Source organism: Oreochromis niloticus, linkage group LG15 (genome assembly GCF_001858045.2).
Source record: "Oreochromis niloticus isolate F11D_XX linkage group LG15, O_niloticus_UMD_NMBU, whole genome shotgun sequence".
Classification (NCBI taxonomy): domain Eukaryota; kingdom Metazoa; phylum Chordata; class Actinopteri; order Cichliformes; family Cichlidae; genus Oreochromis; species Oreochromis niloticus.
Genome location: NC_031980.2, coordinates 6,674,379 through 6,686,641, shown reverse-complemented (window position 1 = coordinate 6,686,641; position 12,263 = coordinate 6,674,379). Strand labels below are relative to the sequence as shown.

Genomic DNA, 12,263 nt, shown 5'->3' with positions numbered 1-12,263 from the left:
TATACATTTATTCCATTATGGGCGACCTAGCCATAGGCTCTTGACAAACACACAATGCATATATAAATAAATATTTTTGATATTTATTTATAATCACCTCTGTTAATTGTTGATATTTAAAATGGAGTGATTTGTATATATTAGTGCTATTTCCTGAATTTGTAAAATCTGTAACATGTTGTATAGTTTAAAAAGTTTAGTCTGTTACTGTCTGACGGTCTCGTGTCCTGTGTTCAGTGTTTTCACTTTTGCTTCCTCCCCGTCTTGTTATGTCAGATTAGTCCCAGCTTTTTCCCTCCTGTTTTCCATTCCCTCGTTACTCTCTGGTGAATTTGAGCCCTGTGTTTTCCTCTGTTGTCGGATCGTTACCCCATGTGCTGTGTGAGTATCTTCTTGCGTCTGGTTTCCATTGCTCCCAGTTCCTGGCTCCTAGTGTCCCAGTGTTTAATTTCTTAGTTTCTAGCTTAGGTTATTTCTTTGAGTTTTTGAGTATCTGCAAAGCGCAATAAAGCTGCCACTTTAAGTTCATCCTTCTGTGTCTGTGAGTCCTATGTTTAGGTCCTCATCCTGCTTGCCATATTCCTACCCTTGACAAAAGGGTTTCTGGACTCAAGATTCTGAAGCCTTGATAATGTGAGAAGAAAGCATGGTATTTATACAGACAATATTTGCTTTGAAGTAATCTCATGTGTGCATACAAGCAAGAATTTAAAAAAAATTCCCCAAAAATCCCTAGTTTTAGTTTCATCCCAAGATGAAACTAAAACTAGAGGTGGGCAGATCAATCAAAAATATTGATGTATTTATACTACAGTAGCAAAAACCCTAGTGTTGTTCATCTGGTTCAGATCACTTATGTGGCCTGAATTGATTTCGCTATGCTACTAACAAAATTAAATTTTAAAAACCAAGCAGGTTATGTTGCTTCCTATTGGCCTGCAGGGTGCAAGGCAGACTGTGCTTCCTGCTTCAGTGAGAACTTCTGCATATGTTGTTATCCAGGTAACTTCCTGTTAAGAGGCAAATGTTAACGCGCCTGTCCGAAGGGGCAGAAAACAGTTCTGTGCGCATATAAAACAGGTCCGCAGCTCTGAACAGTAGTAAAGGGACCTCTGGCTAATACGTTGGGTTCCATGTCGGGCTCAGCTGAAAACTAGCTTTACTTTGTTGTCTGGGTCAACTTTGCTATTGAGAGACAGAGAGAGGTGTTGAAAGGCTGCTCCGATAAAACTTATTGTTTCGTAGGAAAACACAAACACAGTGCACAGTGATTCTTAATAGCTTACTTACAACTGGGCATTTTGGCTGCAGTGGTTATTATTATATTTACATGCTTCCATCTCCCATTTCTGGTCTCCCATTTCCATTTTTTTCTCCCTCCTTCACACTCAGACACATAACGGGTATGGCAGTCCATTCTCCCTGCAGCATGGACTACACTGCCCATGAGGCTACATTATTTAGGGCTATGCCTGTAACACTCTGCCTATTGCCTTCATATTAAACAATTTTTTGAATAATATTATTATTTCTCTATGTCAAATTATAAGATCTCCACCATGGGCATGTTACTTTTACTTTTATCTATCTAAACAGTCAAAGTCTCAACCCTAATATTTTGTCATGTTTGCCTTAAATCTTCTACCCTTTTTATTTATCTATTTATTTATGTGTTGGTATGTTAATATACAAGGTGAGAAAGCATTTACTGCTTTGCGCAGTAATGAGTATGAAACTCTAGATGGCGCGGATGTAACAAGCGAGGCGGTAAACGGCTAATAAGACCACGAAGAAGAATCTACACCGGAAGTCGACAAAGCGGGATATTAGAAAACGTAAACAAACGTTTTTCGTGAGGTGTGCCTTTTTTGTTTCACAGAGAAACTTCGTCGACATGCTGAACAAAGCGCCCAGACTGAAAAGTACAATTAAAACGAAGGCGAAGGGCAACATAAACGTGAGGCCGGCGTCAGAGGCGATGGTAGGCTATCGCTTTGTCCGCAGCTGACCGGTAGATGAGCGACGCTAAATAACAGCTGGTTTTTGCTCCTGTGTGCTCAGATCGAACTACTGACACTGCTGTTCCTGAACAGCCTGGCTGAAGAGGCGAAGGCCAAAGCGTTTGAGGAGAAATCTGCGACGATCAGAGCTCAGCACGTCAGGGCAGTCTCCAAGGTCGGTTTATGTTCACAGCACTGCATTAACAACACAATCATTTAATCAACCAGTGATTAGAGATTTACTGTTTATTAGTAAACCATTAGATAATCTGTTGACTAATTTTTTTCCTTTTTGGAGGGGTCTTGATTGAATAACTGATATATAAATCAGCCCTTACAGCAGAAAATACACATTATTTAATAGTAAAATAAACAAAAAAAAAACCCCCAATGTATTTCTCTGCACACACAATCATTCACTCAAATCACATGTTAGCATTTCAAAGACTTTTAAAGAATTGCTCGACGCTAGGTAGTTTCTGTTACTGTAAAATAATAAAAGCTATCATCTTGTTACATTATGAAGTTTTTCTTTTAATCATTGTAATTGAAACTACATAAAACAGCCATAATTTTATTCCCTCAGTATGCTGGCACTTCTTCTTCATATTATTAAAGATATTTTAAACGTACTGTACAGAAGTTAGAAATTTCAGTGTTGTGTCAAATTGAGCTCACTCTAAAATTTTTCCATTCTTTCTTTACAGAAAGTACTGAAAAAGGCGAGAGGATGATGAAGACGGTGAAGAGCATCATAAAGATTATTTTGGAAGGCAGTAGCAATATTCTTTCATATTTTTAATGTCTTGTTTTGATCCGAAATCCCTTTTTTGAGTTTCTTGTATTTTTTATTGTATTTTCGTGCAAGTAAACACTGTCCTTTAATTGTTCTGTATTAAACATTCGTGAATTTTACACTGCCTAATTTATGTATGACAACTTAAAATATAGAAAATAATTGTTATTCTTATCTAAAAACATTTGGGAGCAAATTCTTTTAGAAAGTGCCTGCAGGCAGTTATTTGGGCATTTATTTGGAAGCCAAATTAAATAACTCCCTACCTAAATGTAGTTAAATTTCAGTGGCCGGTGATTCATCAAACCTGCATATATATAATCACCAGTCAATCCTGATAAGACCTGATTAAGTTTGCTGACTTGACCCCAAAATAAGGTTTTAAAAAGCTGTATGTCTGCAGATGAGCTCTCTCGAGTCTGTTTTGTTCTCCCATCATATCCCATGATTCACAGCCTCTTCAAATTCCTCACTTCTTCACACTACATGTATTAGTGTGATGAAGTGATATCCTGCTGATTCCACGTCACTACAGGGTTCCTCATAGTGAGCCAAAAGGTTGAAGTTGTAAAAGTGCTTGATTGTTCTTTTACAGTATCTGCTAAGTTATTAATGAAAAGAGTGTCATGTTTGCTCAACCAGCACCCTCACAGCAGATGTAGCGGGGGAGGGGGGTCAAAGTCACCTACATAACACCCAACAACCAAGAATCAGGGGTGGGAATTAAGCATTTTTGAAAATTTTGCCTCATTTACATAAAGTTAATTATACCAACTTTGTTCATGTATGAGGCAAAAGACATGTTATTTATCAAGTTATGTTTTATTATCTTCATTATGTTACCCTAGATATGGAGATATATATACATTGAAGTGACCAATGAATCTAAACTTTATAAAATAACAAACACCTGAAGTCTGTAGAATGTTTGTGACATCACAGAGCAGCAGTCTGTCTGCTGAGAGTTTGTGCACTGTTGATGTTAACAAAGGTTACAAGAGGGTTGGGAAAAATGTGGAAACAATGATAATGAGGGAACAATCACACTGATTTAACAGAAAGGTAATGAAACACTGGGGCAAAACGAATACAGTGGTCCCTCGTTTATCGCGGGAGTTACGTTCCAAAACTAACCCGCGATAGGTGAAATCCATGAAGAAGCCAACTTTATTTTATTTTTTTTTACAATTATTATAGATGTTTTAAGGCTGTAAAACCCCTCACTACACACTTTATACACTTTTCTCAGGCAGACATGAACATTTTCACACTTTTCTCTCTTGTTTAAACACTCTCAAAGTTCAAACCTTCGTAGAAAAATAAGTCCAGTATGAAACCAAAGACACCTGCGTTTGCCTTTGACGGTGCAAAACGTTTCGTCGACATTGTTGTTTTGCTGGGGAGAAAACTTACAAACATACAGTACAGCACTTCAGCGTCACACAATCGAAGATTTATGTAAATTTAACAAGCTGAACGCATTCTGAACTGTACGGAGACACAGCACGACATTGATTGACAATGGTCTACAGCCAATTGTCATGTCGTATACATGGTGCACAGTAGCGGTTTTTTATATGGGCGACATGGGCGGTTGCCCAGGGCGGCATCGTGGTGGGCCGTGGGGGCGGCATCTTGGGCACTGGCAAAAAAAAGTTGCTCGTACCCATGCTATCCCGACATCATACCAGCACATTTTGGGGATGGCATAGGCACCGATCGGTGTTTTTACGGCCATTTGCTGGGAGTAAGGGCACAATCCGTTTGCGAGCTGCGACTGCTGCTTGCGGCACAGGGAGGAGAGGGCGGGCCGGCGGGGGATTCTCTGGCAGGCTGGAGCCGCACCTACTAACCAACTCGCAAAATAAAAACAAACCAACAAACACGAAAACACCAGACATTATAATACAGACTTATACTTTGCACTGTTTGCATGTTTTTTCTTAATTCTAACGTGGAAATTCAGCGCGAGAGCCCTTGGAGCGCCTGCTTGCTGCTGTCCTGAAGTCAAAGTAAACTTTATTGTCATCTCCGCTATATACAGTACAGTATATAGAGACGAGAAGACAGGGCTCCAGTTACATCAGTGCAAATAAACAAATAATACATATAAGAAGAGAAAGAAAATAAATATAAACTTTAGAACTAAGGGTAAAGGGATCAATAGCAATTTAAAATTTATAATTTGCAGTTTGATGATTTAAAGTTTCACACACATAGATGTTTGACTTTTATCTCAAAATTTTGACTTTATTCTCATAATGATCAACAATGTTGTTTTCATAATGTGGCCCTAATACTACATCGTAGGTGTATAAACACATTGTGAGTGAAAAAACAATGTCGTCTTGCTATCTGGGATGTCTGTAGCATTCAGCTTAGCACAACAACAACAACAAAAAGGCGCTCTCTCACCCAGGAAACAAACAGTCAGAGAGAGAGCGTCGCCCTGTAACCATGGCAACCGTAACGCTGCCGTCTGGAACAACAGAACGTAGCTGTCAAACAAAACTCAAACAGTCCTCACCCGCTACAATATGAAACAGGAAAGTACCGCCGTGTAATCCATTTATTTTAACAAAGTAACTGTATTCTAAATACTACCTTTTTAAACGGTAACTGTAACGAAATACAGTTACTCATATTTTGTATTTTAAATACGTAACGGCGGTACATGTATTCCGTTACTCCCCAACACTGCTTGTAACGCCGTTATTCCCATCACTGCTTATAAAGCACCCACATTGATTTAAATGCACACAAAGATAATGCAGATAATATCACTAATATGTAAAAAATAATAATTATTTAAAAAATCTATTTAAATCATAAAAGCAGATTTTGATCAAAATGTATCTAAAGAACAATACCAGGTAAGATCATTGAATTGAACTGAAATAAACTACTTTGACAATTTAGTATAAACAAGTTACAGTGTTTTATAACTATGTGAATGGAATGATAGAAGATCAAAGGAACCTGCCTCATGACATCATGGTGCATGTGGCTTTTATCATAGAATGTTGAAAGATAAGATAAAAGGAACATGCCTAATGACATCAGTGCATGTGGCTTTGATCATAGAATGTTGAAAGATAAGATAAAAGGAACATGCCTAATGACATCAGTGCATGTGGCTTTGATCATAGAATGTGAAAAGGCATAAATACAAGACAAACCTTATAAAGAGGTCCTTAATTATACACACATATTACTTTGTTCTACACAGAACATCTGTACTAAAGCAACATTTAGCACAAGAGAATAACCACTTAAAAAAGACAAACAAAAGAAAAACACCCAAGCAAAACATACCTAAAAGGAAGGAAAAAAACAGAATTGAAATGACAGAAAAATCCAGTGCATCTAGTGAAAGCAGTAAAACATCGACAATTTGGCTGGCTTATGCCACATATGGGATACATCATTTCTCAAATGCGGCAAGGCAAGAAGAAACATGCCTGCCAAAAATCACACCAAACCCTGGCCAAAACAAAGAGGAAATGAGGAATAAATCTAAAAGAGTAGGACGCAGCAGTCTCTGTGCAGTTCCTACTGGTTCTTTACCTATATTACCACAGAAACCAGCCTGCCTTACTGGACCAAAGCCAGCCACTATGACAGTTAAAACTAGGATGGTGCCAGACAGGAAACTGACCCAAAAACACCCAAACCAACAAAAATGGAGGAATCTATCTAAAAGACCAGAAAGCAAATGTCCCGATGTAATTCCTACTGGTTTGTTGGCCATGTCAGCACAGAGGCCCCTCCCCCATATTCCATCAAAGGCACCCACTGTGAGCTCTAACACTAGGAAAAATTTACCAGTTAATCACATGGTGCCAGACAGGAAACTGACCAAAAATCACCCAAACCAACAAAAATGGAGGAATCTATCTAAAAGACCAAAAAGCAAATGTCCCGTTGTAATTCCTACTGGTTTGTCAGCCATGTTACCACAGAGGCCACTCCCGCCTATTCCATCAAAGGCACCCACTGTGAATGTTAACACTAGGAAAAATTTACCAGTTAAACATCACATGGTGCAAGACAAGAAAGTAAGCTCACCCAGTAAATCTCTACCCAACTCAGGCAAAGACACTGTGAACAGTGGTAAGTCTCAAAACATGTTTACTGACAATGAGGTTGTGCAGACTGCTGCTACTATGAAAGAGTTGTCAGTACCAGTACTGTCAGAGAGCCCCTTTGAAATGACAAAGAAAACATCCAGTCAGACGATATCGGATCAGAAAGTTCAAGACTTGCCAATAGAAAATAACGAACTTGATAGGACAAATGCTGGTCAACTGATCACTGAAGAAGATACAACTGGTAGATCTCTACTCAAATCGGGCAATGACAACAACAAGTATATTGATGAGTCACAAAACACAGTTTTCTCAGAGGTATTTCAGAAGGTATCAGAAGATCTCTATTCACTAAAAATGCATATAGACATTTGGAAGGCCAAATATGCCTCTTCTGTGAATGCTGATGAGCTTGTTGAAAAAGAAATCCAACAATACTTGCAAAGGTTTTTTGAAAGGCGCCTGGCGGAGAGTTCTTGTGGTATATTAAAGAAAACATCTAGTCAGACATTATCGGATCAGACAGTTCAAGACTTGCCAACAGAACATGACGAGCTTGACAACACAAAGGCTGGTCAACCGATTACTGACAGTTCTTTGTCAACAGACAGGTGTGAGGACCACGCAGAGGATGTCAGTGCTGGAAGTAAACTGGAATCTATGGCTTCTGAGAGTCATGATGAAAAACCGAAAGGGAGAACACATTCGCAAAAGTTCAAGAGAGCAGTGAAAAAACTGTTTCAGAAAAAGAAAACCACCACTTCAGAGGCACCTGACGATGAAAGTGCACGTCAATCAAGTGCCTCTCCTGAGTCGACGTTGACTGATGATGAGGCTATGCAGGATGCCGCCAATATGAAAGAGCAGTTGTCACAACCAGTGCTGCCAGAGGACCCCCCTGACATGACAAAGAAAACATCCAGTCAGACATTATCGGATCAGACAGTTCAAGACTTGCCAACAGAACATGACGAGCTTGACAACACAAAGGCTGGTCAACCGATTACTGACAGTTCTTTGTCAACAGACAGGTGTGAGGACCACGCAGAGGATGTCAGTGCTGGAAGTAAACTGGAATCTATGGCTTCTGAGAGTCATGATGAAAAACCGAAAGGGAGAACACATTCGCAAAAGTTCAAGAGAGCAGTGAAAAAACTGTTTCAGAAAAAGAAAACCACCACTTCAGAGGCACCTGACGATGAAAGTGCACGTCAATCAAGTGCCTCTCCTGAGTCGACGTTGACTGATGATGAGGCTATGCAGGATGCCGCCAATATGAAAGAGCAGTTGTCACAACCAGTGCTGCCAGAGGACCCCCCTGACATGACAAAGAAAACATCCAGTCAGACATTATCGGATCAGACAGTTCAAGACTTGCCAACAGAACATGACGAGCTTGACAACACAAAGGCTGGTCAACCGATTACTGACAGTTCTTTGTCAACAGACAGGTGTGAGGACCACGCAGAGGATGTCAGTGCTGGAAGTAAACTGGAATCTATGGCTTCTGAGAGTCATGATGAAAAACCGAAAGGGAGAACACATTCGCAAAAGTTCAAGAGAGCAGTGAAAAAACTGTTTCAGAAAAGAAAACCACCACTTCAGAGGCACCTGACGATGAAAGTGCACGTCAATCAAGTGCCTCTCCTGAGTCGACGTTGACTGATGATGAGGCTATGCAGGATGCCGCCAATATGAAAGAGCAGTTGTCACAACCAGTGCTGCCAGAGGACCCCCCTGACATGACAAAGAAAACATCCAGTCAGACATTATCGGATCAGACAGTTCAAGACTTGCCAACAGAACATGACGAGCTTGACAACACAAAGGCTGGTCAACCGATTACTGACAGTTCTTTGTCAACAGACAGGTGTGAGGACCACGCAGAGGATGTCAGTGCTGGAAGTAAACTGGAATCTATGGCTTCTGAGAGTCATGATGAAAAACCGAAAGGGAGAACACATTCGCAAAAGTTCAAGAGAGCAGTGAAAAAACTGTTTCAGAAAAAGAAAACCACCACTTCAGAGGCACCTGACGATGAAAGTGCACGTCAATCAAGTGCCTCTCCTGAGTCGACGTTGACTGATGATGAGGCTATGCAGGATGCCGCCAATATGAAAGAGCAGTTGTCACAACCAGTGCTGCCAGAGGACCCCCCTGACATGACAAAGAAAACATCCAGTCAGACATTATCGGATCAGACAGTTCAAGACTTGCCAACAGAACATGACGAGCTTGACAACACAAAGGCTGGTCAACCGATTACTGACAGTTCTTTGTCAACAGACAGGTGTGAGGACCACGCAGAGGATGTCAGTGCTGAAAGTAAACTGGAATCTATGGCTTCTGAGAGTCATGATGAAAAACCAAAAGGGAAAACACCTTTCCAAAAGTTCAAGAGAGCGGTGACAAAGCGATTTCGCAAAAAGAAAATAGCCACTAGAAGACAGCTGCAATCGACGGATTCTGAGAGTCAAGATGAAACACCAAAACGGAAAACACGTTTGCAAAAGTTCAAGAGAGCAGTGAAAAAACTGTTTCAGAAAAAGAAAACCACCACTTCAGAGGCACCTGACAATGAAAGTGCACGTCAATCAAGTGCCTCTCCTGAGTCGACGTTGACTGATGATGAGGCTATGCAGGATGCCGCCAATATGAAAGAGCAGTTGTCACAACCAGTGCTGCCAGAGGACCCCCCTGACATGACAAAGAAAACATCCAGTCAGACATTATCGGATCAGACAGTTCAAGACTTGCCAACAGAACATGACGAGCTTGACAACACAAAGGCTGGTCAACCGATTACTGACAGTTCTTTGTCAACAGACAGCTGTGAGGACCACGCAGGGGATGTCAGTGCTGAAAGTAAACTGGAATATATGGCTTCTGAGAGTCATGATGAAAAACCAAAAGGGAAAACACCTTTCCAAAAGTTCAAGAGAGCGGTGACAAAGCGATTTCGCAAAAAGAAAATAGCCACTGGAAGAGAGCTGCAATCGACGGATTCTGAGAGTCGAGATGAAACACCAAAACGGAAAACACGTTTGCAAAAGTTCAAGAGAGCAGTGAAAAAACTGTTTCAGAAAAAGAAAACCACCACTTCAGAGGCACCTGACGATGAAAGTGCACGTCAATCAAGTGCCTCTCCTGAGTCGACGTTGACTGATGATGAGGCTATGCAGGATGCCGCCAATATGAAAGAGCAGTTGTCACAACCAGTGCTGCCAGAGGACCCCCCTGACATGACAAAGAAAACATCCAGTCAGACATTATCGGATCAGACAGTTCAAGACTTGCCAACAGAACATGACGAGCTTGACAACACAAAGGCTGGTCAACCGATTACTGACAGTTCTTTGTCAACAGACAGCTGTGAGGACCACGCAGGGGATGTCAGTGCTGAAAGTAAACTGGAATCTATGGCTTCTGAGAGTCATGATGAAAAACCAAAAGGGAAAACACCTTTCCAAAAGTTCAAGAGAGCGGTGACAAAGCGATTTCGCAAAAAGAAAATAGCCACTGGAAGAGAGCTGCAATCGACGGATTCTGAGAGTCAAGATGAAACACCAAAACGGAAAACACGTTTGCAAAAGTTCAAGAGAGCAGTGAAAAAACTGTTTCAGAAAAAGAAAACCACCAGTTCAGAGGCACCTGACGATGAAAGTGCACGTCAATCAAGTGCCTCTCCTGAGTCGACGTTGACTGATGATGAGGCTATGCAGGATGCCGCCAATATGAAAGAGCAGTTGTCACAACCAGTGCTGCCAGAGGACCCCCCTGACATGACAAAGAAAACATCCAGTCAGACATTATCGGATCAGACAGTTCAAGACTTGCCAACAGAACATGACGAGCTTGACAACACAAAGGCTGGTCAACCGATCACTGACAGTTCTTTGTCAACAGACAGGTGTGAGGACCACGCAGAGGATGTCAGTGCTGGAAGTAAACTGGAATCTATGGCTTCTGAGAGTCATGATGAAAAACCAAAAGGGAAAACACCTTTCCAAAAGTTGAAGAGAGCGGTGACAAAGCGATTTCACAAAAAGAAGGTAGCCACTTCAGATGCACCTGAAGACACATCAAATACCTTTAAGACAGAGGCAGAAGGAGTTGCTGAGGATGCTAATAGCATTCTGAATGAAGAAATCGACATTGAAGTTTTAAAGAAACAATTCACTGAAGTATGCATTGATGTGCTGCAGTACATCCGTGATTCTTCTGTAACCTTAAGCTTCCAGTCAAACTACCATCTGCCACGTTAACAAAATACTTTTCTCCTTACACCTTTCTATAGCAACACAAACAAAACACAAAAGACACTGCTCAAAAAATTTAGAGAACACTCAAATCACCAATTGGATCCTGTTGAACAAAATTGTACATTTAAAATCTTGACTGACATGCATTGTGTGTTTGTCAAGAGTTTATTGACATAAGAACAGTCATATTGAACAAAAGTGCTGTCAGCGTTAATCTCGTTAATCTAGCGAGCTACCGCGGATTGCCCCGTGCGTGGGGCTGCAAGGCGTCAACGCGTTAACGAGCTAGCAGCACTAACGCTTGGACGCTGTGCAGCCCCATGCACGGGCCGAATTGCCTTAGCTCGCTAACGGAGACTTGCGGCTATGGCGTTAACATCATTTTAACGAGATTAATGCTGACAGCACTAAATAAAATACCCCAACCAGTCATGGCAGATGGCTGTCCCTCAATGAGCCTGGTTCTGCCGGAGGTTTCTTTCTGTTAAAGTGAGTTTTTCCTCCCCACTGTCGCCTAGTGCTTGCTCATAGGGAATCATGTGATTGTTGGGGTTCTCTTTATATTGTAGGGTAAACCCCCTACAATATTAAAGTGCCCTTAAGGCAACTACTTTTTATAATTTGGCCCAAATTAAATTGATAAATAAAAATCTCAAAAAAAAGAAACGTGTGTTATATGCTTCTGATTGTGATGGCTTATACATCCTTGAACCTTTAGCAATAATGAATAGCAATAAGTAGTTCAAAACCGTTACGCTATGCTATAGTAATGCAAGACTTCGATGAGAATTTCACCAGTACTGAATATGTTGGGGCACCACTCATGTGGCCTCTACACACACCAGCAACATGGAGCCCTATCTTGAGCTTGTGCCAGGATGGCCAGCCTATGGCAAGGTCGCCCGTAATGGAATAAATGTATAGCTTTCAAGTGAAGTTTATTATTTTTCACATGTTTAGGGTTGTATGTTAAGTATCCGGTTGTTCAGTCTGACGTCACTGGCCGTGTCTGGGCCTAAACTCCGCTGCAGGTCCATATATCAAACGATCACTGTGGCATTACTGAGAGTTGAAAAACTGTCTAAAAGTCTTTCATCTTTAATAAAATGATCAGTGT

At 41.0% G+C, this 12,263-nt stretch overlaps 1 protein-coding gene across 4 annotated transcripts; it reads left to right on the top strand.

Annotated features, from left to right (window-relative positions):
• The first annotated feature begins 302 nt into the window (after positions 1-302).
• LOC100695808 (centromere protein W) lies at positions 303-2,738 on the top strand. Of its 4 annotated transcripts, none has more exons than XM_025898605.1 (5): positions 632-649; positions 943-1,002; positions 1,880-1,981; positions 2,062-2,175; positions 2,708-2,738. In XM_025898605.1, the coding sequence occupies exons 1-5, from the start codon at positions 647-649 to the stop codon at positions 2,732-2,734; spliced, it is 306 nt and encodes a 101-aa protein (XP_025754390.1). In that variant the 5' UTR covers positions 632-646; the 3' UTR covers positions 2,735-2,738. The 4 variants fall into 4 exon arrangements, with proteins under 4 accessions (XP_003440671.2, XP_025754391.1, XP_025754390.1 ...); XM_025898604.1 differs by having other exon boundaries at positions 913-1,002; XM_003440623.5 differs by lacking the exons at positions 632-649; positions 943-1,002 and adding an exon at positions 303-381.
• The last annotated feature ends 9,525 nt before the right edge of the window (positions 2,739-12,263 follow it).

Excerpts from the sequence above, each read along its gene's own strand:
- LOC100695808 (XM_025898604.1), top strand. Across the intron at positions 1,003-1,879 it reads CTGCATATGTTGTTATCCAG|AGAAACTTCGTCGACATGCT; the intron begins GTAACTTCCTGT and ends TTTGTTTCACAG. Across the intron at positions 1,982-2,061 it reads GGCCGGCGTCAGAGGCGATG|ATCGAACTACTGACACTGCT; the intron begins GTAGGCTATCGC and ends CTGTGTGCTCAG.